Here is a 22970-nt window from a genome sequence, read left to right on the forward strand (position 1 = left end):
CTGTTCTAGTTCTGTTCTAGTTCTGTTCTAGTTCTGTTCTAGTTCTGTTCTAGTTCTGTTCTAGTTCTGTTCTACTTCTGTTCTAGTTCTGTTCTAGTTCTGTTCTGGTTCTGTTCTGGTTCTGTTCTAGTTCTGTTCTACTTCTGTTCTACTTCTGTTCTAGTTCTGTTCTGGTTCTGTTCTGGTTCTGTTCTGGTTCTGTTCTGGTTCTGTTCTGGTTCTGTTCTGGTTCTGTTCTGGTTCTGTTCTGGTTCTGTTCTGGTTCTGTTCTGGTTCTGTTCTGGTTCTGTTCTAGTTCTGTTCTAGTTCTGTTCTAGTTCTGTTCTGGTTCTGTTCTGGTTCTGTTCTGGTTCTGTTCTAGTTCTGTTCTAGTTCTGTTCTAGTTCTGTTCTAGTTCTGTTCTAGTTCTGCTCTAGTTCTGTTCTAGTTCTGTTCTAGTTCTGTTATAGTTCTGTTATAGTTCTGTTCTAGTTCTGTTCTAGTTCTGTTCTAGTACTTTTCTAGTTCTTTTCTAGTTCTGTTCTAGTTTTGTTCTAGTTCTTTTCTAGTTATGTTTTAGTTTAGTTCTATTTCAGTTCTGATTCAGTTCTAATTAACAAATGACTTAAAATTATGAATAAAAATCCATTTAGTTTTAAATATTATTTGTTTATTTAATATAAAAATGTTAAATAAAAAACTCTTAAATATTTTATTGTAGAAGCAACTATTTACTATAAAAAATTTAGCTATTTTATGTAAAAATGTAAAAATTTATAAAAAATATTAAATACTAAAGTTGAAATCTTGTATATAAATTTAATAATTTATTTTTTTAACTACTTTAAGAAAAAATAATAAATTTCTATATTAAAAAAAAAACAAATATTTTGGCAATAAATTTGAGCATTAGATTTTCAAATAGATATTTTTTAAAAAAGAAGATTATTGTTAGTGTTAATTGTTATGTTTGTTTTAATGAGTTAAATTAACTACATTTTTAAGGCAAATTGTTTGTTTTGTTAAGGATTTTTCTTGAATAATATTCAAATTCCTTAATGAGTTTTATTTTTATTTTATTTTTTAGTTAAGACACTGATTTTTCTTTTAAAGGCTTTTTTTACAAACAAATAATTAATAACAATTTTATGTTAAAAATTTTAATTTATATTGTTAAATTACAATTTGATTGTCAAGTTATGTATATATGTTTATATATTAACGTAAAGCTTAATTAAATGTTAAATAATTTATAATAAAAAAATATGAATAGCTACGCACAAAGTTTTTTAAAATATAAAAAAATAATAAACAAATTATTTTGTTATTTTAAAATTAAAAAAATATAAATGAAATGCAAGAATCTGTTATTATTAATTAAAAAAAACACACCTCCTTAAACAACCTTAATATAACTTTTAATTAAATTTCTAAATTATATTTAAAAAAACTTTTAAAATACAAATTTATAATAAAAATGATATTTTGTTAAATATCACTGGGTTTTTCTTCTTAGAATGTTTTGGTGTTTTTTTTTCTTAAATGTTTTAAAACTTTAAATTGCAATTTCTTTTATTGTTATTGCATTTTTAATGTTTTTTTTTCAAATTTTGTTAAAATCTAATTTAACAGTTTGAATTTTTTTTTTAGAAAAGTTAATAAAATTATTGTTAATTTACTTGTTTAATTGTAATTTGCACAATTAAAAGTAAAATTTTAAAAAACTTTTGATAAAAATTCCCAAAAACTTTGACTATCTTATTTAAAACAGCAACTATTTTCCCAAAGCTTTAACATTTCTTACATTTTTCTTTAAACTTTTTCCTCAAAACAAGTTTTTTTTGGTCAAATTTGTTTATGGAAATATTGTTTTTGAATTAAAACAGCTTTTTTTAATTTTTTCGAAAAAACTTCCATCAACATTGTTTATGGAAAAGCTTTTCTATGAAATAAGCTTTTTAGGTTTTTCTTTGAAAAAAGGTTTTTAAGCTTCTCTTTGAAAAAAAAGCTTTTTTAAGCTCATTTGAAAAAAGCTTTTTTAAGCTTTTCTATGAAAAAAGCAAAAAACATAAACATTTTTAAGCTTTAAAAAAAGCTTTTCTATGAAAAAACAATTTTTTTAGTTTTTTATGAAAAAGCTTTTCTATGAAAAAAGCTTTTTATGAAAAAGTTTTTCTATGAAAAAAAGCTTGTTTAAGCTTTTCTATGAAATAAGCTTTTTTAATTTTTTATGAAAAAATCTTTTTTGAGCTTTTCTATGAAAAAAGCTTTTTTAAGCTTTTCTATGAAAAAAGCTTTTTCAAGCTTTTCCATGAAAAAACTTTTTTTATGAAAAAGCTTTTCTATGAAAAAAAGCTTTTTTAAGCTGTTCTATGAAAAAAAGCTTTTTAAGCTTTTCTATGAAAAAAGCTTTTATAATTTTTTATGAAAAAATCTTTTTTAAGCTTTTCTATGAAAAAAGCTTTTTTAAGCTTTTCTATGAAAAAAGCTTTTTTAAGCTTTTCTATGAAAAAAGCTTTTTTAAGCTTTTCTATGAAAAAAGCTTTTTTAAGCTTTTCTATGAAAAAACTTTTTTATCTTTTCTATGAGAAAAGCTTCTTTATCTTTTCCATGAAAAAAGCTCTTCTATCAAAAAAGTTTTTTATTAAGCTTTTCTATGAAAAATGCTTTTTTAAGCTTTTCTATGAAAAAAGCTTTTTTTAGCTTTTCTATTAAAAAAGCTTTTCTATGAAAAAAGATTTTTAAGCTTTTCTATGAAAAAAGCTTTTTTAAGCTTTTCTATGAAAAAAAGGTTTTTTAAGCTTTTCTATGAAAAAAGCTTTTTTAAGCTTTTCTATGAAAAAAGCTTTTTCAAACTTTTCTATGAAAAAACTTTTTTTAAGTTTTTCTATGAAAAAATGCTTTTTGTGAAAAAAGTTTTTTATGCTTTTGTTTGAAAGTTTTTACGCTTTTTTATTAAGCTTTTATAAAATAAGCTTTTCTATAAAAATCTAAAAACAACTTTTTTATGAATTTAATAAAGCTTTAAAGCATTTTAATTAAAAAAGCTGTTTCCAAGAAAGCAATTTCTATAAATTTTTGAAAAATGTTTAAAAAGTTTAAAATGTTTAAAAAGTTGTAAACCTTTTTTCTATAAACTTCAAAGCACTTTTTCTTAAAAGCTTTTTTTGAGCTTTTTACAGTAAATATTTGTTGAACTTAAAAAGCTTTTAAAACTTTTTCAAAAAATTGTATTGTTAACTTTTTTTATGAACTTTAATGCTTTTTTTGGTAACTTTTTCCGAAAAAAATTCAAAAGCTGTTTTTTTTCTCATCCTTTATAAACTTTCTAATTCTGCCCATTGTTGTTCTCCTTTTGCCTAAACTTGGTGGAATACTTATAGAAATCTGACATTTCAAATGGTTTGGTAACCTCTTTATAAGGTTGAAAAGTGGCTGGCTGGACCACAGTCATATTAACAGGGGATTCTATGCGTATATCAGGAGATAAGGCGGCAGCCAAAGGTGGGGTAGGGGTGGCAGATTGTACTTGATTTGTATTGGAAGTATTAACATATAAAGCAGAGGGAGGTATTCTATTAGCAGCTGCTTGTTGTGCTGCAGGTTGTATGGGAGCAGGCATATACTTATAACCTGTAGAAGAAGGTTGGGGTGATAATTCCAGATTATAGGCCTGAGATATAGAAGGTGTAGTAGGTAGGTTGGAGGGGGTATTATTAGCATTAGCAAAATCTAATTGATTTAAATAAGAAGTAGATTGACTTATTTTGTTGTGGTGGTGGGTATTAGAAGCATTCTGTTGTTGTTGTAGTGGAGGTTTACATTGAGCCGCTGACATGGAATAGTGGCGTGAAGTGTTTAAAGATTGTGAAGAAAGTTTGGAACGTGTTTGACTATTGTTATTATTAGAGGAAAATGAAGAAGTAGAACAAGCTTCCTCTTGCGAAGGAGTTTGCCTAATAACAGGACCATCTAAAGAAGATTCCAACCATTGTTTAGGTTTAATTTTTTTATGCGAATCATTACTATAGGTGGATATATCATCTAAAGGTTTAAAAGGTTTAACTTGGGTAACATTGGGCGGTGGTATTAAGCTGGTGTTTTGTGTCACCAATAATGGAGGATTAGGCGGTGGAGGTGGTGGATTTAGGGCGGTATTATAGTATTGATTATTATTTAACATATCGCTAGATTGTGATTTTATATCGCACTGTGAAGTATGATTTACAGCGGGAGGCAAGTTTGTTTGTGATCTCCATCTCATATTAGAACCAACTGGAGCCAATTCATAATCTATAGTTTCCATAGATACATACGAAGGAGCTAAAGATATAACATCTAAAGCTGGTGTAGCTCCTCTAGGTGCTAAGTTAACGTGTGATGTTTGTCCACGATTTTTATCTCTTACGGACATGTGTTGTGGCGAATTAATGGGTGAAATGTATTCCTTAATATTTTGTGATGATTTTATAAAACCAGCACCATCATTATGCGAGACATGATGTGAAGTGGGTGATAAATAGTATTTATCACATTGTACAATAATGGGCTGTTGCTGCTGGGCCGGACGATGTAAGGTGGCTACATTATTGGAGTTTAAAGAGTATAAAGAGATATTGTCTATGGTTATACTGGAACCGGAGGGTGGTGTTAACAGCAATTGTTGCTGTTGTGCTGCATGATTGTGGTGTAATGTCTGCTGTTGAGCAATTTGTTTGTTTTGTATATAACGGCCATATTGAGGTTGCTGTTGCTGCGTCTGCGGTTGCTGCTGCTGCTGTTGTATCGGTGGCTGTGTTTGCTGTGATGCTGCTGAATTTGTTGGTGGCTGCAGTGTTGTATAGTAAAACTTTTGGGTGGCATATTGCAAATGTGGCATTAATACTTGATGATGCTCAAGTTGAGGCTTAAACAAATGCTGTTGAGGATGATGATAGTGTTGTTGCTGTTGCTGTTTATATAATAATTGTTGTTGTTGTTGTTGCTCCAAATGCTGTTGCCTAATCATTTGTAAATTAGTAGAGGATTGTGCTGTAGTGCCTGCCACTGTGGCAGATCTTTTCTTTAAGGCAGCTTTGGCAGCATATTGTTGAGTAGCTTGTGCTGCTCCATGCATTACCACTCCCCCTCTATTACCCTCCGAATGTGTAGAATGATTATCCTGTTGTGGATAATTATCATATTCTGAAGATCTATTAGAAATCTCCGATTGTCTACGATGTAAAACATTGTTATTTTGATGATTTTCTTTAGCCGTTAAAGGCTTACGTCTTAAGATTGCCTCTTCGGCATTAGATAAATGATTAGAACTTGTTGTTCCACTTAAAGAGGAAACATTATCGTTATTGGTTTTTGTTTGTTGTGTAGTTTGTTCTTGTTTATATTGTACGGCTAGATTTTGTATGAAATCATTAAAATTCATATATTCAAAATTGCCATTTAATATTTGACTTTCTTGTTTTTGTAATTGTTGTAAAAGCCAACTTTTCTCATTGAGTAATTGTTCCAATTCTTGTTTTCTTTGTTCCAAATTTTGTTTTTTCAATTTTGCTTCAGTATCCTGCATTTTGTTGTTGTTGTTATTATTATTGGGGCCGTTAGAGGAAGTTTCATTTATATTATTATTATTTTGTTGCTGTTGCTGTTGCTGCTGCTGCTGTGTATTACGTGTGGCATTATCCTCATCATCATTTAATAAACTACTAGCCATATTGTTTTGGAAATGTTTAGAACTTTGCTTTTCATAAACCGACTTTAAATGCATGTGTTTGAAAGAGTTCTATTTGAAAAGTTTAAAATTTTTAGATATTTAAAAGAAATGTTTAAAATTTTTGTTTATAATTCCCATCCTTTTGTTCCCCATCGTTTTCTCTAAAAGTCTCTCTATGTTTTGGTCCCTAGAAATAAAATAATGTAAAGCATTTAAGCTTTTAGAGATTAATTTGTTTTTAAAAATGTTGTTAGTTTTATGTACATGCATTGTTTTATTGGTATTTTTAAGTATTTTAATAGTAAACTATAACCCTTAACCATTAAATTAAGAAAAATTTTGAAAAAAAGAATTACCCATAACCTTAAAATTTTTTTAGCATAACCTCAAAGTTTTAATGATGATTTCTGTTTTGCAGGCGTAAATACACAGCAGCTGGCAGTAATTGTTATTACAATCAAGTATTCTAAACAAAATACTTAAATAAATACTTGTAATGTTCAATATTTTAAATTTTGAATTTTGGCAAACAGCTGATAACAGGTTTTTTAGTATCTTTAACAAATCCGTAAATTTGTATAAGTTTCATCTACATTTTTGAGTTTCTATAGTTTTATTAACAATTTTCACAATTTCATTTTTAATTTGCAATTTAAGCAGATTTCAAATAGTTTCAGGTTTCGTAATTTCTCGATTTTTATTTAGAACTCGAAAAAATACGCTGTCTATGTCAACTTTATTAAATTTAGTTTAGAATCAAATTTTACTTGGTTTATAGTTTTCGATTTCCTTCTTAGTATCAAAAATATAACAGTCTATGTTCTAGTCTATCGTATAGTCAATAGTCTAGTCTATAGCCTAGTCTACAATATAGTCTAGACTATGGTCAAGTTCCAGTAATAAAACTAATTCAAAAACCAATTTGTTTTAAAAATTCTTCAAAATATTTCCTAAAAAATATACAGTAAAATTAGTTTCAAAAAATTAAACAATATTTTACTTAAAAAATCTTAAATTTATAAAAATATAAAAATTTTAACTTTTCACTATTCAAAACTAATTTCAACACTCCTAAAACACTGTTCCTAACAAAATGTAAATAAACCTCTATATAAAAACGTTTAACAACACTAAAAGAAAATGCTTATTAAAAGAAAAACGCAGTCGAAGAAAAAAAACGCATTTTAATGAAAAGAAAATGCCATCACAACAAAGAAATCTTATAAAAGAAAAAAACATAACTTAAAAACTAAATAGATATAAAAAAACTAAACAAAAACTTACCTTTTATTAAAGAAAAATTCCTTTTTTTTTAAATAATTATCAAGCCAGCTTGACCCATGATGACACCAACAACAACATAACAATTTACAGTTTTTTAACACACACACACTTAAACTCATTTATGACATCATTAAACAAAAAATGACAAATATAAAAAAAACGTAATTTAAACTTTTATTATAAAATTTTCTTTAACAACATATTTGTCAATTATTTTTGTTTATTTTTATTGCTTAAAAAGGGTGTTCCTTTTTTGGTTTAATATTTATCTATGTAGCTCTTTGTGTTCTTGTCAAGTAATTAGATTTTACTCTTCTTTTTTTTACGTGCTTTATTACAAAAAAGGGCAGCTGTTGTTTTTTACGAGAAAAAAAATCTCTTGCTCTCGAAAAATACACTTTTTTTCTTTTACAATTTTTATGTTTAATTTTTAATATTTTCTTCAATATTTTATATTATTTCATTAAACTAAATAATAAATTTATAATTTTTAATAAATTCGTTGTAAATAAATTGTTATAAATAATAGAAATTATAAAAAAACAACTAGCACTGCATTTTTCTTTACTAAGTTTGAGGAAAAAATTAAACGAATGACAGCTGAAGAGAAAATGACAACAAAATGAAGCCGTTACAAGTGTTGGAAAGTGTTTTGGTTAATGAGTAGTGTGGTAAAGCTTTTTTTCTTTTTTTAATGTAAATAAAGATAACACAGTGTTGTAATTAAATCGTTTTCTTAAAAAAATTTTAAATAATTTACTTTAAAATATCAATAAAAAGTATAAATTGATGTTAAAACCAGCTTTTCTTTAATATTATTTTCTCGTTTCTTTATTTGTTAATTTAATTAATGTTTGTTATAACTGCATTATTATTAACTGTGTTATCAATAACTGTGTTATCATTAACTGCCTAATCATTACTTACTAGGTAATAATGGAGTATTTCTATAAACAAGTTAGAAATTTGTCTTTAATTTCCAAATTCTTGAGCCAATTTTATTGAAATTTCTTAAGAAAACAAAAGAATTATATTCAAATTTAATATTTGTATTATTAATGTCATAAAACATTTCAGAATAGTGTTAGAAGCCCCCAAATAGGAACACCTGTGGGATATAAACAATTGTATACGTTAACACATTTATATATTTCTAATCCAATTTGGTCCATGGAGTTGCTGGAATAGTCATATTATATATCAATTTATAGAAAATTAGATATTCTATTCAAATATTTTAATATTAATCATTTGAAAATTAAGAAATTAAAAAAAAATATTTGTCTGCAAAGGAACTTCTAAATCATTATCTATTTCAGAATTTTAAATTTTATCAGTTAATTTTTAAGAAAACTTTTTAATCACACTAAAATTAAAGCAATATTTACTATAATTCTACATAATAAAACTTAATAACTTTTCAATATGAATCTAAACTTTAACACTGTTCTCTGCCTCCGAGACTTCAGTTTCGTCCAAGTCCTCTGCAATTGAAATCAAAAAACAACATTTTTATAAATAAATTAAAAATATGAATAAAAATTGCTTTCAATTTTCACCTACGCTTGTTGCCGGGTATACGTCTTAAACGTTCCTGTTCCACGGCAGCAAAATATTCTGCTTCCGCCTGTTCACAGGCACTTTTAAAGGGTGCTATATTAACATTACCATTTAGCATGGTCATATCACCCTGATCCTGGCCCTGGTTTGTTTTAACCTTAAGTTTAATCTCACGAGATTTAGCTTCTAAGATTTTCTCGCGACGATTTTCACGTTCAAACATCTTTTAGAAAGAAGAATTTTAAATAAACTCTTATTATCCTTAACATTTCCAACTTACCGCTGTTAATAAGGGTTTATCATTCTTATTAGATGTAACCATATTCTCGGAAACTTCAATGAGAAATGTAGCCCCCAATTTACTGCCACAGCTAACGAATTTACCATTCTCATTAGTGCGCACACAGTACAAGGGTTCATCACATACTTTAACCGTTAAAACAGGTTCATTTTGCTGTTGCAATAGATCCCAAGTATCCAAAACACCATCCATGCGTGTTATAAAGAATTGAGAGACCCTGGGGATTTAGTTTTTTTCTATAAATATTTATATTTTTTAAGTTTTTCTTTTGAAATTTACTTGGTATAACTCCAGGCTCCATCGGTTAACATAGCACTGCTACTTTTGGTCCAAATAATAGAACTTTCACGACAATCTTCCGACCATATGCGAGCACACCAATCACCTACCGTTAGAAAGTTTTTCACAAAAGCCGGATTACGCATAATGGCATAAACGGGTCCGAGATGACACATCATCTAGAAAGTTAAAAAATGAAGAATAGATCCATATTTATAGCAACATCGAACTTTTTACCCTTATTTGTATCTTCTCCAAAGGTGTTTTCCCCTTGCGGTTACAGCCAAACAACATGCCCATTTCTGTGCCCGCCATAAATCTTGTGGGAATAGTGGTTTCATATTCCAATACCGACACTCCATATGATCTTGATAAATCTTGTTCATCACTTTTAATCGGATCCATAAGTAAACGATCTAACGGCTCATTTAGCTTGCGTGTATCCCACCATAAAACTTGACCATCTGAACCACCGGAAAAGAATTCCGTACCACTTTTAGAATTATTCCAAAGAACCGAATTTACCGGTTCACGATGACACACTTCTCGCTCACTAATCATAACGGGATATTTGCCATGTCTAGTATCCCAGGCGGCCACCTGACCATTGTACATGCCACTAACCAAACTGGTAGGATCTTTTTGATTATATTCCAAACAAACACAGGGAACTTTGGGTTCCAAAGTCAAATAGGGTTCATTGGGATTTTCAACTTCCCAGATATAGGAATTGCATTTCTGACCAGTTTTATCACCCTGAAATTTCATATCACAATGACTCACCGCCATTTTTATGCCACCATCCGGAGACCAGGATAAATGTGTTACCGGCACTTTTATCGGATTAGGATCACGATAAACATTAACCGTTCTCGAACGACAGGGTTCGGGTAAAGGTGCCGGCTCTAAGTCATCAAAATAGTTTTCATATATATTAACAGCATTATTTTGATAGATATACTGTTCCATAGGTTTACACAAATTCATTACTTGCGTTATATAATTTTCATCTTTTTCGATTTTTCTTTTATAACGCACCGTCTGTTCCGGATCATGCATATTGATATCTTTAGGCCAACCGCCTTCATTATGTGTTATGCCCACATGTTTATAAGTGGCTCGCTCCGTATTGGCCACACTTAAAGACATTTGATTGGCATATTGTGTATCACGATCTACGGGATTTTTTAAAATATAATTCTTAACCAATTCACGATTGGAATTTTCCGTAAATATAACCTCATCCTTATTGCCAAACGTAACAGGAGCACCAAAATAACGTCTTTCTTTTTTATACGTATAATCCATGTTGGTTGAATTAATAATAATTATAAAAATTTTATGAAATCTTTAAAGTTTCTGAAAGTTTTGTTCAGCAATTTGTTTAATCAATATAGAAATTTTGTTTAGTGTAGCCCTTGACAACCGTTGGCAGTAAGTTTACCAAATATGGCAACACTTCGTTTCAAAACATCAGAAAATAACGGTAAACTCTCGCTGTTTATAATAAATTCATCGTAATTTTGGTTTTTTTGCAAAATAAAAATGTCTATTAAACCTTCGCAAAATATTTCCGAATTAACTTTTAAAAAACTTACGGATTTACATGCCGAGGATGTAAATACCTTAATAGTGGCCTTGGTATTAAGCAAAACAGAACCCAATATATTTCTAGCCAAAAATGATACCCAATATAAGGGTGTCATGAATTTTACTTTGCGTGATTCCAAACAACATGTGGTCAATTGTAAATGTTGGGGTCCTCGGGAGCGCATCGAAGAATACAATGAAAAAATACAAATTGGCGATATTGTAGATGTAATTTGTGCCAAAGTAAATAATATCAAAATTGAGGGTCCAGATTCTAAACAAGCGCGATATCAACCGGTAGCCACATTACCCATAACTTTGGTACTAAACGATGGTCAAGGTTTTATGGAAAAACATAACTATCATGATCTAGAAAACTATAAAGATGTTAAACAACTGTGGCGTCTATCGCATAAACCTTTATATTCCGTACTAAACCTAGCTGATGTTAAAAAATCTTTTCGTGATTCTCAAGCCGTTGATATGCATATGGATTTTTTGGTTTTAGTAGGTTTATTAAGACCTATGCGTGAGCTAAAGGCAGCCAGAGATGGTAAAGTACGTAAATGCTTGGAGCTAGTAGTGTTTGATCAAAGTTTACCCAGTGGCTTAATATTAACCATTTGGCATCCGGAGTGGATTGAGAGAGCTCGAAAATTATGGCAGCCTTTAAAGACGGTCTTACATTTAATAGATATTAAAGTTAGTTATTCTGAATTCTACAAAAGTTGCATTTTAAGTTTTACTTCAAGAAGTTTAATCTATGAAAATCCTATGGGCCAAGAAACGCAAATGCTAATGGAATATGCTGAGTCCATGCCTAAGGCAGCATTTGAAATGTTTGCTCAACAAAGCACGGATGCATTGCCGAAAGGTTAGAAAAAGGTTAAATAAATAATGGACTACAAACTATACTATAGACTAGACTAGTCTATATTCTAGACTAGGTATAGTCTATACTATAGAAAAAACTATTGTCTAGACTATAGAATAAACTGTTGTCTAGACTATAATCTGAACTGAAGAATAGACTTTAGTCTGGACTATAGAATAGACTATAGTCTGGACAATAGAATAGACTATAGTCTGGACTATAGAATAGACTATAGTATGGACTATAGTATGGACTATAGAATAGACCATAGTATGGACTATAGAATGGACTATAGTCTGGACTATAGAATAGACCACAGTCAGGACTATAGAATGGACTACATCCTGGATTATGGAGTAGACTTTAGTATTGACTATAGAATACACTATAGTCTGGACTATAGAATAGACTATAGTCTGGACTATAGAATAGACTAAAGTCTGGACTATAGAATAGACTATAGTCTGGACTATAGAATAGACTATAGAATAGACTATAGTCTTTACTATAGAATAGACTATAGTCTGGACTATAGAATGGACTATATCCTGGATTATGGAGTAGACTTTATCTGGACTATAGAATAGACTATATTCTGGACTATAGAATAGACTATAGTCTGGACTATAGAATAGACTATAGAATAGACTATAGTCTTTACTATAGAATAGACTATAGTCTGGACTATAGAATGGACTATATCCTGGATTATGGAGTAGACTTTAGTCTGGACTATAGAATAGACTATTATCTGGACTATAGAATAGACTATAGTCTGGACTATAGAATAGACTATAGTCTGGACTATAGAATAGACTATAGTCTGGACTATAGAATAGACTATAGTCTGGACTATAGAATAGACTGGACTATAGAATATACTATAGTCTGGACTATATTATAGATTAGACTAGGGTCTGGACTATAGAAAAGATTATAGTCTATAGAATAGACTATAGTCGGGACTATACTTACTACAGAATAGACTAAAGTCAGGACTTCAGAACTCTAGTCTGGACTACAGAACGTTTATATTATGTATATAATTCCTTTCAGCCGATCAAATACAAACCATAATGACCGTAAGACAAATCTATACTCGAGCCGAGGGTCAATTAAGTGATACAAATGATCAATTTACAGCCGTCTTATTTGCCATGATCACACACATGAATTTGGATCTACAAAGTTTTGTTTTAAGCAAAAAATGGTAAGAGATCCTTAATTAAACTCCAAAATAAAGAAACACTATTATCAAGCACTCTATTCCAGCAAATCCTGTAATCGTTTATTACCCTGGAATAAAACCCTTTGCCAAATGGAACAATGTCAAATGGCATTTTCAATTAACTGTTCGGAAGAGAATTATGAATATTTTTTCAATATAAATTTACATCTCAGTGATCAAACGGGTACGTTAGTGGAGGCTCGTTTAAGTGATAAAATTGCTGAAACAGTTTTAAACCTTAACGCTACACAATATCGTTCATTAAACGAGAAGGAATTGGATCAATTAAAATGGTCCTTCCTAATGAATCATTATGAAGTTAAACTTTTGATTAAGGAACCCAATATGTTAAGACGTAAACTTGTGGTTATAGTTATAGCTATGAGACCGATAGATATCGAAGAATTATCCAAATATATTTCAGCATTTTAAAACAAAAAATTAGTTTAAAACAAATAAAAATTTAATAAAATTATATATTAGTAGTATCTTTGTTTTCATCATTTATGTTTTCGTAGTCCTCATATTGTGTATTTGTTATTCGTTGATCAAACTCGAATTCAGTCCTTTCCATAATGTATTGCCTGTCTTGACGTTTCTTTTCCACTTTTATAACAAGATCTTGGAAATTATTAAGACCCTCTCTAAATTCGATATCAGACGAAATAATACGTAAAAATTCTTCGGGATTATCAGGGTCTAGTGTTTCATCTGGCGGCTGACGTTGAGATTCTTGCAGAGTTTTCCTTTCGAGTTCGGCTTCTGTAGTGCGTTTTTTCAATTTCATTTCTTCGACTCGTCCCTCTAAGAGCTTGCAGCGCAATTGTTCTCGTTCAAACATCTAGATCGTAGACGTTTGGTGAAAACATGAGTAAGAAGGTAATGTTTAAATAGTATATGGTTTAGGATATATAGTCTAGTCTATAGTCTAGTCTATAGTCTAGTCTATAGTCTAGTCTATAGTCTAGTCTATAGTCTAGTCTATAGTCTAGTCTATAGTCTAGTCTATAGTCTAGTCTATAGTCTAGTCTATAGTCTAGTCTATAGTCTAGTCTATAGTCTAGTCTATAGTCTAGTCTATAGTCTAGTCTATAGTCTAGTCTATAGTCTAGTCTATAGTCTATAGTCTAGTCTTTAGTCTAGTCTATAGTCTTGTTTATAGTCTAGTCTATAGTCTAGTCTATAGTCTAGTCTATAGTCAAGTTAATAGTCTAGTTTAAAATCTAGTCCATAGTCTAGTCTATATTTTAGACTATAGTCTAATCTATAGTGTAGTGTATAATGTAGTCCCCCCACTTACCGCCGCTATCAAAGCCTTATCCTTACTAGTGCTATGCTTTAAAGCTGCATCCAACTCCAATAACTGAACATCACCATTGGCCAAACATACTGCCAAATATTCACCATCACTTCTGAATTTTGCATGCATAATGGGACTTGAAAACTTCAGGGAAAATATGGGTCTACGTTGATGCAGCAATAAATCCCAGAAATCCAATTCTCCATTCATATCTCCCGTAACAAAGAGAGAACAACGCATTGTACTCCAAGTGCCACAGAGAATTTGATTTTTCTTTTTCATTAACAGTGTCGTTGGAGAACCCTTACATTCCTCTGCCCAAACTTTAACACACCAATCTCCTGTTATCAGAAAATTCTTAACAAAAAATGGATTCCTCTCAATAGTCCTAATAGGCCCGCAAAATATACGATAATTTCCAGCTGCCCAAGTTTCCATGGGTGTCATACCTTTGCGATTGCCCACAAAAATACTGCCCATATCAGTGCCTGCTATAAAACGTACCGGTATGGTATATTCAAATTCCAATACCGTAACACCCTGAGCACGATCGCGAGATTGCTCATCTGTCATTATAGGATCTAATAGAATTTCCTGCAAAGGAATGTCTAAATCACGACCATCCCAATATTTAACAGAACCATCATAGGAACCAGTATAAAATTCTGTATTGGTTTTAGAATGAACCCAACAAACGGCTGGTACAGCTTCTCGATGAGCGGCCTCTAAAGGACAAATGCTTACAGGCATATCGCCAGTACGAGCATTCCAAACACAAACTTTACCCGACCACAGTCCACCAGTCAACCAATTCTCATCTTTGGGACAGAAATAGGTTTTCAAAACAACCTCGTTGCTCTTGAACACTACCATTGGTTTAAGGGGATTTTCCAAATCCCATATATAGAAATTATTGTAAGAACTTTCCATGTTATCTTTCCTCTCTTCGCCTGCCTGTGCTCCTTTGAGTGGTATATTAGTGTGTAATACAAGAAATCTTCTAATATCACTAGGGGCCCAATCTATTACACTTATGGGTCTTGGCAAAGCCGCCACCGGATCATGAAATATATTCTTTTGTCTCGCCTCAAATAGATCTTTAATATCTTCACACAGCTCAGCGGGTAAATCAGTAAAAAATTCTTGATATATATTTATAGTATTATTTATTTCCACCATATCCGTAGATTGAGCTATCAAATTGGTCACCTGACTACCCCAGTTATCCTCACGTTCAATCTTTTTCCTATGCCTTAGTGTAGACTCCTCATCATTAAGATTAACCTCTTTGGGCCAGCCGCCTTCATAATGATACATACCATGTTCAGCAAAGGCTACATTTTCCGTGACCATTACACTTAAAGCTTTCTGATCACTCAACTGGGTATCGGTATTTACCGGATTACGTAGTATATAATGCAAACGTAATCTCTGACTGGGATGTATACTTAACATTGCTTGGGTACGATCACTAAACATGCATTGTCGACCGAAACGTCTTCGTTCACGCGAGTAAATAAATTGATTTGTCATATGCATGTTGTTGGATGGGGTTTAGAGAGATTCGTTAGTCTGTTCCAAATATTTTTATTATAATTTTTATGTTATTCTTATAAAATTTCTATGTCAAGTTTGAACTGAAAAATTAAGAAAAATGCTGATGAACACATAACTACAGTCTGGACTATAGCATAGACTATAGTCTGGACTATAGAATAGACTATAATCTAGACTACAGACTATACTCTGGACTATAGAATAGACTATAGTCTGGACTATAGAATAGACTATAGTCTGGACTATAGAATAGACTATAGTCTGGACTATAGATTAGACAATAGTCTGGACTATAGAATAGACTATAGTCTGGACTATAGAATAGACTCTAGTCTGGACTATAGAATAGACTATAGTCTGGACTATAGAATAGACTATAGTTTGGACTATAGAATAGACTATAGTCTGGACTATAGAATAGACTATAGTCTGGACTATAGAATAGACTACAGTCTGGACTATAGAATAGACTATAGTCTGGACTATAGAATAGACTATAGTCTGGACTATAGAACTGACTATAGTCTGGACTATTAAATAGACTATAGTCTGGACTATAGAATAGACTATATTGTATAGATTATAGTCTGGACTATTGAATAGACTATAGTCTGGACTATTGAATATACTATAGTCTGGACTATAGAATAGACTATATTCTGGACTATATATTAGACTATAATCTGGACTATAGAATAGACTATAATCTAAACTATAGAATAGACTATTGTCTGGACTATAGAATAAACGATAGTCTGAACTAAAGAATGGACAATAGTCTGGTCTATAGAATAAACTACAGTATGGACTATAGCGTAGACTATAGTCTGGACTATAGAATAGACTATAGTCTGGACTACAGTTTAGACTATAGTCTGGGCTATAGAATAGACTATAGTCTGGACTATAGAATGGACTATATTGTATAGATTATATAACAGACTATATTGTATAAATTATAGTATGGACTATTGAATAGACTATAGTCTGGACTATTTAATAGACTATAGTCTGGACTATAGAATAGACTATAGTCTGGACTATAGAATAGACTATAGTCTAGACTATAGAATATATATTAAGGCTGGACTATAGAATAGATTATAGAATAGACTATAGTCTGGACTATAGAATAGATAATAGTCTGGACTATAGAATAGATAATAGTCTGGACTATAGAATAGACTATAGTCTGGACTATAGAATATACTATAGTCTGGACTATTGAATAGACTATAGTCTGGACTATAGAATAGACTATAGTCTGGACTATAGAATAGACTATAGTCTGGACTATAGAATAGACTATAGTCTGGACTATAGAATAGACTATAGTCTGGACTATATAATAGACTATAGTCTGGACTATAGTATAGACTATAGTCTGGACTATAATATAGACTTTAATCTGGACTATAATAAAGACTATAGTCTGGACTATGGAATAAACTATAGTCTGAACTATAGAATAGACTATAGTCTGGACTATAGAATAGACTACTGAGAATAGAATATAGTCTTAACTATGGCTGTACATTCAAATACATTTTGGATTGAGCTAAATAAAACTATTTTTCAAATGATTCTCATAACTATATTAGATCATTTTATTTTTCAATATATTTTTCGTATAACTAATAGATCCATAAATACTATGTATATATAATATTTTATATATCTAATTATAATTCTCTGATTTAGATTAAACATTAAATTATTAGGTTTTTGTTTTAGTTAAGATTTCTTGTTTTTTTAAAAGCCAGTTCTATAAAGAGATATCGTCAATATATGTATACTTTTTTATTATTTCTGATAGCACAGTTAAAATACAGTATTATAAAACTAAAATCCAAAGTTTTGGAAAATAAGTAAATAATACTGTTTTAGTTTTTTTTATTTTGTTTTATTTTAACAGAATATTAATTTAATTAGCATTTTACTTTTTGTTTTAGTTTTTTTTTTAGTATCTTAAACAGGCGTCAACTATAAGTATTGTTAGTGAATTACTTTTATTCTGTTTGTAAACTTAAAAAATAGTTGATTTTTGAGATTTATTTTTTACTATTTATTTAAAAATTCAGCACAAAATATTAGAAATTTTTATATTTTTATTTATCTATAAATATTACTGTTATATATTTTGTTTCTGTTGTTATTTTTTAAAGTTTTAATATAGGTTTAACATTAGAGGCTTAAAAGTTAACTAGCTCCTGTTTTTGTTTAACATCTTCTTTCCTTCTTCTTCTTTATCATTATATTTCTTAGTAATTTCTTTGAGTTTCAAACTGGTCGGGGTATTTTTTGGTTTTCTTTATCTTTATATATAATCAATACTTATTGCTAAAACATACACACAGTTTCTTTTTATTTTTCCAAGATTAACATCACATATTTTTTCTTCGGACAGTAAAAGAAAGTCTGGACTATAGAATAGGATATAAAGTGGAGTGTAGAATAGACTTTAGTCTGAACTATGTTAACAGAATACCATCTGAAGTAGACTATAATCTACACTCTAGACTAGGACTATAGAATAGACAATAGTCTACACAAATAGGGCTTATGCTTAACAATAAAATAGTCTATAGTCTAGACTATAGATTAGTCTATAGTCTAGACTATAGAACAGTCTATAGTCTATAATCTGGACTATAGAATAGTCTATAATCTGGACTATAGAATAGTCTATAGTCTGGACTATAGAATAGTCTACAGTCTTAACTATAGAATAGTCTATAGTCTGGACTAGAGAATAGTCTATAGACTGAAATATAGAATAGTCTATAGACTGAAATATAGAATAGTCTATAGTCTGAACAAAATAAACTATAGTCTGGAATACAGAATAAACTATAGTCTGAACTATAGAAAAGTCTATAGTCTTGACTATAGAATAGTCTATAGTCTGGACTATAGAATAGTCTATTGTCTGGACTATAGAATAGTCTATTGTCTGGACTATAGAATATTCTATAGTCTGGACTGTAGAATAGTCTATAGTCTGGACTATAGAATAGTCTATAGTCTGGACTATAGAATATTCTATAGTCTGGAATATAGAATAGTCTATAGTCTGGACTATAGAATATTCTATTGTCTGGACTATAGAATAGTCTATAGTCTGGACTATAGAATAGTCTATAGTCTGGACTATAGAATAGTCTATAGTCTGGACTATAGAATAGTCTATAGTCTGGACTATAGAACAGTCTACAGTCCGGAATACAGAATAAACTTTAGTCTGGAATACAGAATAAACTATAGTCTGGACTACAGAATAGTCCACAGTCTGGACTACAGAATAGTCCACAGTCTGGACTATAGAATAGTCTATAGTCTGGACTATAGAATAGTCTAAAGTCTGGACTATAGAATAGTCTATAGTCAGGACTATAGAATAGTCTATAGTCAGGACTATATAATAGTCTATAGTCTGGACTATAGAATAGTCTATAGTCTGGACTATAGAATAGTCTAAAGTCTGGACTATAGAATAGTCTATAGTCTGGACTATAGAATAGTCTATAGAATAGACTATAGAATAGACTATAGAATAGTCTATAGAATAGACTATAGAATAGTCTATAGAATAGACTATAGAATAGTCTATAGAATAGACTATAGAATAGTCTATAGAATAGACTATAGAATAGTCTATAGAATAGACTATAGAATAATCTAAAGAATAGACTATAGAATAGTCTATAGAATAGTCTATATATACAGAATAGTCTATAGCCTGGGCTATAGAATAGTCTATAGTCTGGACTATAGAACAGTCTATAGTATGGACTATAGAATAGTCTATAGTCTGGACTATAGAATAGTCTACAGTCTGGTTTAGAGAATAGTCTATAGTCTAGAATAGACGATAGTTTGAACTATAGAATGAACTGTAATACAGACTACAGAATAGACTATAGTCTAGGCTATAGAACAGACTTTAGTTTGGTCAATACCCTGGAATCTTAATTAAACATTAACAATTCCTTTTAATTAAGAAATATCAAGCAAATCTTTATCCTAAACTCACTCTTACTTTCTTTCATGTTGCAAATTTTCTTTTAAATTTTTTATTTTATATATATTTTTTTAATTAATTTTTTTTATTATTATTATTTAGATTTCTTGTATCACCATTAGCTTTTAAATAATAAAATCATTTTTATACTTTTTTTTAATAATCTTGTGTTTAGATTTTGAGTTCTTAATTTGGGTTTTCTATAACTTACAAATAAACAAAAAAATATTACATTTACAAGGAGAAAAATTTTAAAAATTGAGCTGGTGGTACTGGCTGCGTTAAAGCCAGTTGACCGCCGGCCTCTTCAAGTCTTTGTTTATAGTCAGGACTTTGATCGACAATACAAGGATGACCGTCGGAGGGCCAAAAGAGACAACAACAATAACGACACAGTGATAATATTTCGGCAAATTGATAATCATCATTAAGTCCATAGGTACGTCTCAATTGATGATAGAATTTCTTACCATCCTTAACATCGTTCATGTGTTTCAGTTTGTTTAGTTCTAGAATCGAATCAATTTGATTTGGAGTGAAATGAAAACGTATTAGTTCACGCCAGATGCGTTGTTCGTTTACTAGTTTTGACATGATTTTCCAGGCATCGGCAGAGGCCTATACACATTGAGCGATAGCAAAACGGAAACGTGAAAATAATGGGAGAGTTTTAATATCAATAGTAATTATAACTAAAACTAAGAAATTTCAAGATAATTATGGATCTTGTCGGATCTAGAAAATAAAACTAACTTATAGTTCTTAAGACTAGGACTATAGACTCCAGAAGTTTAGTTTTAGTTGTAGTCGCATTCTAGTATAGTTTACCTTGGTTCTAGTTCAGTTCAAGTTCAGTTCTAGTTCAGTTCTAGTTCAGTTCTAGTTCAGTTCTAGTTCAGTTCTAGTTCAGTTCTAGTTCAGTTCTAGTTCTAGTTCAGTTCTAGTTCAGTTCTAGTTCAGTTCTAGTTCAGTTCTAGTTCAGTTCTAGTTCAGTTCTAGTTCAGTTCTAGTTCAGTTCTAGTTCAGTTCTAGTTCAGTTCTAGTTCAGTTCTAGTTCAGTTCTAGTTCAGTTCTAGTTCAGTTCTAGTTCAGTTCTAGTTCAGTTCTAGTTCAGTTCTTGTTCAGTTCTAGTTCAGTTCTAGTTCAGTTCTAGTTCAGTTCTAGTTCAGTTCTAGTTCAGTTCTAGTTCAGTTCTAGTTCAGTTCTAGTTCAGTTCTAGTTCAGTTCTAGTTCAGTTCTAGTTCAGTTCTAGTTCAGTTCTAGTTCAGTTCTAGTTCAGTTCTAGTTCAGTTCTAGTTCAGTTCTAGTTCAGTTCTAGTTCAGTTCTAGTTCAGTTCTAGTTCAGTTCTAGTTCAGTTCTAGTTCAGTTCTAGTTCAGTTCTAGTTCAGTTCTAGTTCAGTTCCAGTTCAGTTCTAGTTCAGTTCTAGTTCAGTTCTAGTTCAGTTCTAGTTCAGTTCTAGTTCAGTTCTAGTTCAGTTCTAGTTCAGTTCTAGTTCAGTTCTAGTTCAGTTCTAGTTCAGTTCTAGTTCAGTTCTAGTTCAGTTCTAGTTCAGTTCTAGTTCAGTTCTAGTTCAGTTCTAGTTCAGTTCTAGTTCAGTTCTAGTTCAGTTCTAGTTCAGTTCTAGTTCAGTTCTAGTTCAGTTCTAGTTCAGTTCTAGTTCAGTTCTAGTTCAGTTCTAGTTCAGTTCTAGTTCAGTTCTAGTTCAGTTCTAGTTCAGTTCTAGTTCAGTTCTAGTTCAGTTCTAGTTCAGTTCTAGTTCAGTTCTAGTTCAGTTCTAGTTCAGTTCTAGTTCAGTTCTAGTTCAGTTCTAGTTCAGTTCTAGTTCAGTTCTTGTTCAGTTCTTGTTCAGTTCTAGTTCAGTTCTAGTTCAGTTCTAGTTCAGTTCTAGTGCAGTTCTAATTCAGTTCTAGTTCAGTTCCAATTCAGTTCTAGTTCAGTTCAAGTTCAGTTCTAGTTATTAAAGTCTGGACTATAGACTATTATTTGTTACTCACCTCTAAATCTCTATGATCACCAATGCGCAATATTATTTCTCTAATACATTCTTCGGGTAAATCATGTAGTTTTGGACGTATTTCAGGACCAGGCTAAGAAAATCAAACCAAATAAACAACCTATACAAATCTTTAATAAAAATCATAACAAACCTCTCTAATTTCAATTTGACTGGCAACTTGTTGTATACGTTTAATGGTCTCAACATGTTCCTGCCATAAATTCGAACTACCCAATGGTTTGCCCCAACATTTTTGATTTTCCTGATAGACAATATGCTGCAATTGCAAAGCCAGTCCACGTAAAACATTCAAATGTTGTTGACTATCACTGACTAGAAACAGAAAACGTAAGATAATTTAAACCGGAAATGAAACATTTCTTTCACTTGTTAAAAATAAAACAAAAATGTCAGGAACATGTTTGAATTTTGCAACAAATTAATAATTAAATAAAAAGGAAATAAAACAACTTGTACTCACCATGCGATGCCACCTCTTCGACCATTTGTAACAATTGTTTCTGGGCACTGCCCGACAAATTAGCAATGCCTTTATGTGCCACCAGCAGCCTTAACAAGGCACAAATATAATGAAAACGTCGACGATCCCGTACTGAACTGCGGAAATCCAGACGTCGCACAGCTTCACCCAGACCATTAAAACCGGCTATTTCTCGTGTACATCTAATGGTAATGTGGCAGTGCGGTGGTATAGTTTCCTCGTTGTTATCATCACTTTCATAGTTGTCTTCATTGGTGGAGGGAAGTCTACACATAAACATGCATACATGGAAAAATAAGAAAAATTGTAATAAAATTAAGGTGAACAAGTTGTTAATGTTTGTTTCAATAAATTATTTAATGAAAATTTGCAATTATATTTTTATTAATAGCACTATAAGAGTGAAAGAGCAATTAGTTGATTTGCCATCATTTTCTTTTACTTATATAATTTATTAATTTAAAGAAAGTTGTCTAGTTTAAAGTTTTAGAAAGTTAAATAATTTATTAAACAACAGCTGTGTTAACAGTAATATAGAAAAAAGAAACATATTAAAAGAATAGATTATAGTCTGGACTATAGTTTAGACTAAAAAATATTACGTTATATATAGTATGGACTATATCATACTTAGGATGTAGAACAGTCTATAGTCTGGACTATAGAATAGTCTGTAGTCTGGACTATAGAACAGTCTATAGTGTGGACTATAGAACAGTCTATAGTCTGGACTATAGAACAGTCTATAGTCTGGACTATAGAACAGTCTATAGTCTGGACTATAGAA

General features: G+C 30.6%; 5 protein-coding genes across 6 annotated transcripts in view; 1 reads left to right on the plus strand and 4 right to left on the minus strand.

Annotated features, from left to right (window-relative positions):
- Positions 1-3192: 3192 nt before the first annotated feature.
- Positions 3193-7577, minus strand: LOC111683630 (integrator complex subunit 3 homolog). The gene is made up of 2 exons (XM_023445723.2): positions 6974-7577; positions 3193-5876 (listed from the first exon to the last, which is right to left on the minus strand). Exon 2 carries the CDS (start codon positions 5741-5743, stop codon positions 3308-3310), a length of 2436 nt encoding a protein of 811 aa, XP_023301491.2. The 5' UTR covers positions 5744-5876; positions 6974-7577; the 3' UTR covers positions 3193-3307.
- A 393-nt stretch (positions 7578-7970) lies between these two features.
- Positions 7971-10433, minus strand: LOC111683632 (dynein intermediate chain 3, ciliary). Of its 2 annotated transcripts, none has more exons than XM_046952779.1 (5): positions 9351-10433; positions 9114-9292; positions 8814-9051; positions 8537-8756; positions 7971-8457 (listed from the first exon to the last, which is right to left on the minus strand). In XM_046952779.1, exons 1-5 carry the CDS (start codon positions 10419-10421, stop codon positions 8405-8407), a joined length of 1761 nt encoding a protein of 586 aa, XP_046808735.1. In that variant the 5' UTR covers positions 10422-10433; the 3' UTR covers positions 7971-8404. The 2 variants fall into 2 exon arrangements, with proteins under 2 accessions (XP_046808735.1, XP_023301493.2); XM_023445725.2 differs by having other exon boundaries at positions 8533-8756.
- A 139-nt stretch (positions 10434-10572) lies between these two features.
- Positions 10573-13312, plus strand: LOC111683622 (protein hold'em). The gene is made up of 3 exons (XM_023445715.2): positions 10573-11577; positions 12634-12787; positions 12850-13312. Exons 1-3 carry the CDS (start codon positions 10659-10661, stop codon positions 13235-13237), a joined length of 1461 nt encoding a protein of 486 aa, XP_023301483.2. The 5' UTR covers positions 10573-10658; the 3' UTR covers positions 13238-13312.
- On the minus strand, positions 13203-15739 carry LOC111686080 (dynein intermediate chain 3, ciliary). Its single transcript, XM_046953031.1, has 2 exons — positions 14106-15739; positions 13203-13646 (listed from the first exon to the last, which is right to left on the minus strand). Exons 1-2 carry the CDS (start codon positions 15642-15644, stop codon positions 13278-13280), a joined length of 1908 nt encoding a protein of 635 aa, XP_046808987.1. The 5' UTR covers positions 15645-15739; the 3' UTR covers positions 13203-13277.
- A 4119-nt stretch (positions 15740-19858) lies between these two features.
- The window catches only part of LOC111686085 (F-box only protein 32), a 19440-nt gene continuing 16328 nt past the window's right edge, over positions 19859-22970 (minus strand). Inside the window, exons 3-6 of the mRNA XM_023448387.2 lie at positions 22163-22449; positions 21833-22014; positions 21680-21772; positions 19859-20301 (exon numbers count right to left, since the gene is read on the minus strand). Of these exons, the coding sequence (XP_023304155.1) occupies positions 19918-20301; positions 21680-21772; positions 21833-22014; positions 22163-22449 (946 nt within the window). The 3' untranslated portion in view covers positions 19859-19917. The remainder of the gene's footprint in view (positions 20302-21679; positions 21773-21832; positions 22015-22162; positions 22450-22970) is intronic.

Source organism: Lucilia cuprina, chromosome 5 (genome assembly GCF_022045245.1).
Source record: "Lucilia cuprina isolate Lc7/37 chromosome 5, ASM2204524v1, whole genome shotgun sequence".
NCBI lineage: Eukaryota > Metazoa > Arthropoda > Insecta > Diptera > Calliphoridae > Lucilia > Lucilia cuprina.

What these genes read in the sequence shown, in the direction of transcription:
- LOC111683632 (XM_046952779.1), bottom strand. Translation starts at nt 10,421, where the DNA reads ATGGATTATACGTATAAAAAAGAAAGACGTTATTTTGGTGCTCCTGTT. An exon ending in TGGAGAAGATACAAATAAGG is followed by an intron (nt 9,293 to 9,350) that starts GTAAAAAGTTCG and finishes TTAACTTTCTAG; the next exon opens with ATGATGTGTCATCTCGGACC. An exon ending in GGAGCCTGGAGTTATACCAA is followed by an intron (nt 9,052 to 9,113) that starts GTAAATTTCAAA and finishes CTAAATCCCCAG; the next exon opens with GGTCTCTCAATTCTTTATAA.
- LOC111683622 (XM_023445715.2), top strand. Translation starts at nt 10,659, where the DNA reads ATGTCTATTAAACCTTCGCAAAATATTTCCGAATTAACTTTTAAAAAA. An exon ending in CACGGATGCATTGCCGAAAG is followed by an intron (nt 11,578 to 12,633) that starts GTTAGAAAAAGG and finishes AATTCCTTTCAG; the next exon opens with CCGATCAAATACAAACCATA. An exon ending in TTTGTTTTAAGCAAAAAATG is followed by an intron (nt 12,788 to 12,849) that starts GTAAGAGATCCT and finishes ACTCTATTCCAG; the next exon opens with CAAATCCTGTAATCGTTTAT.
- LOC111683630 (XM_023445723.2), bottom strand. Translation starts at nt 5,743, where the DNA reads ATGCATTTAAAGTCGGTTTATGAAAAGCAAAGTTCTAAACATTTCCAA.
- LOC111686080 (XM_046953031.1), bottom strand. Translation starts at nt 15,644, where the DNA reads ATGCATATGACAAATCAATTTATTTACTCGCGTGAACGAAGACGTTTC. An exon ending in ATAAGGCTTTGATAGCGGCG is followed by an intron (nt 13,647 to 14,105) that starts GTAAGTGGGGGG and finishes TCTACGATCTAG; the next exon opens with ATGTTTGAACGAGAACAATT.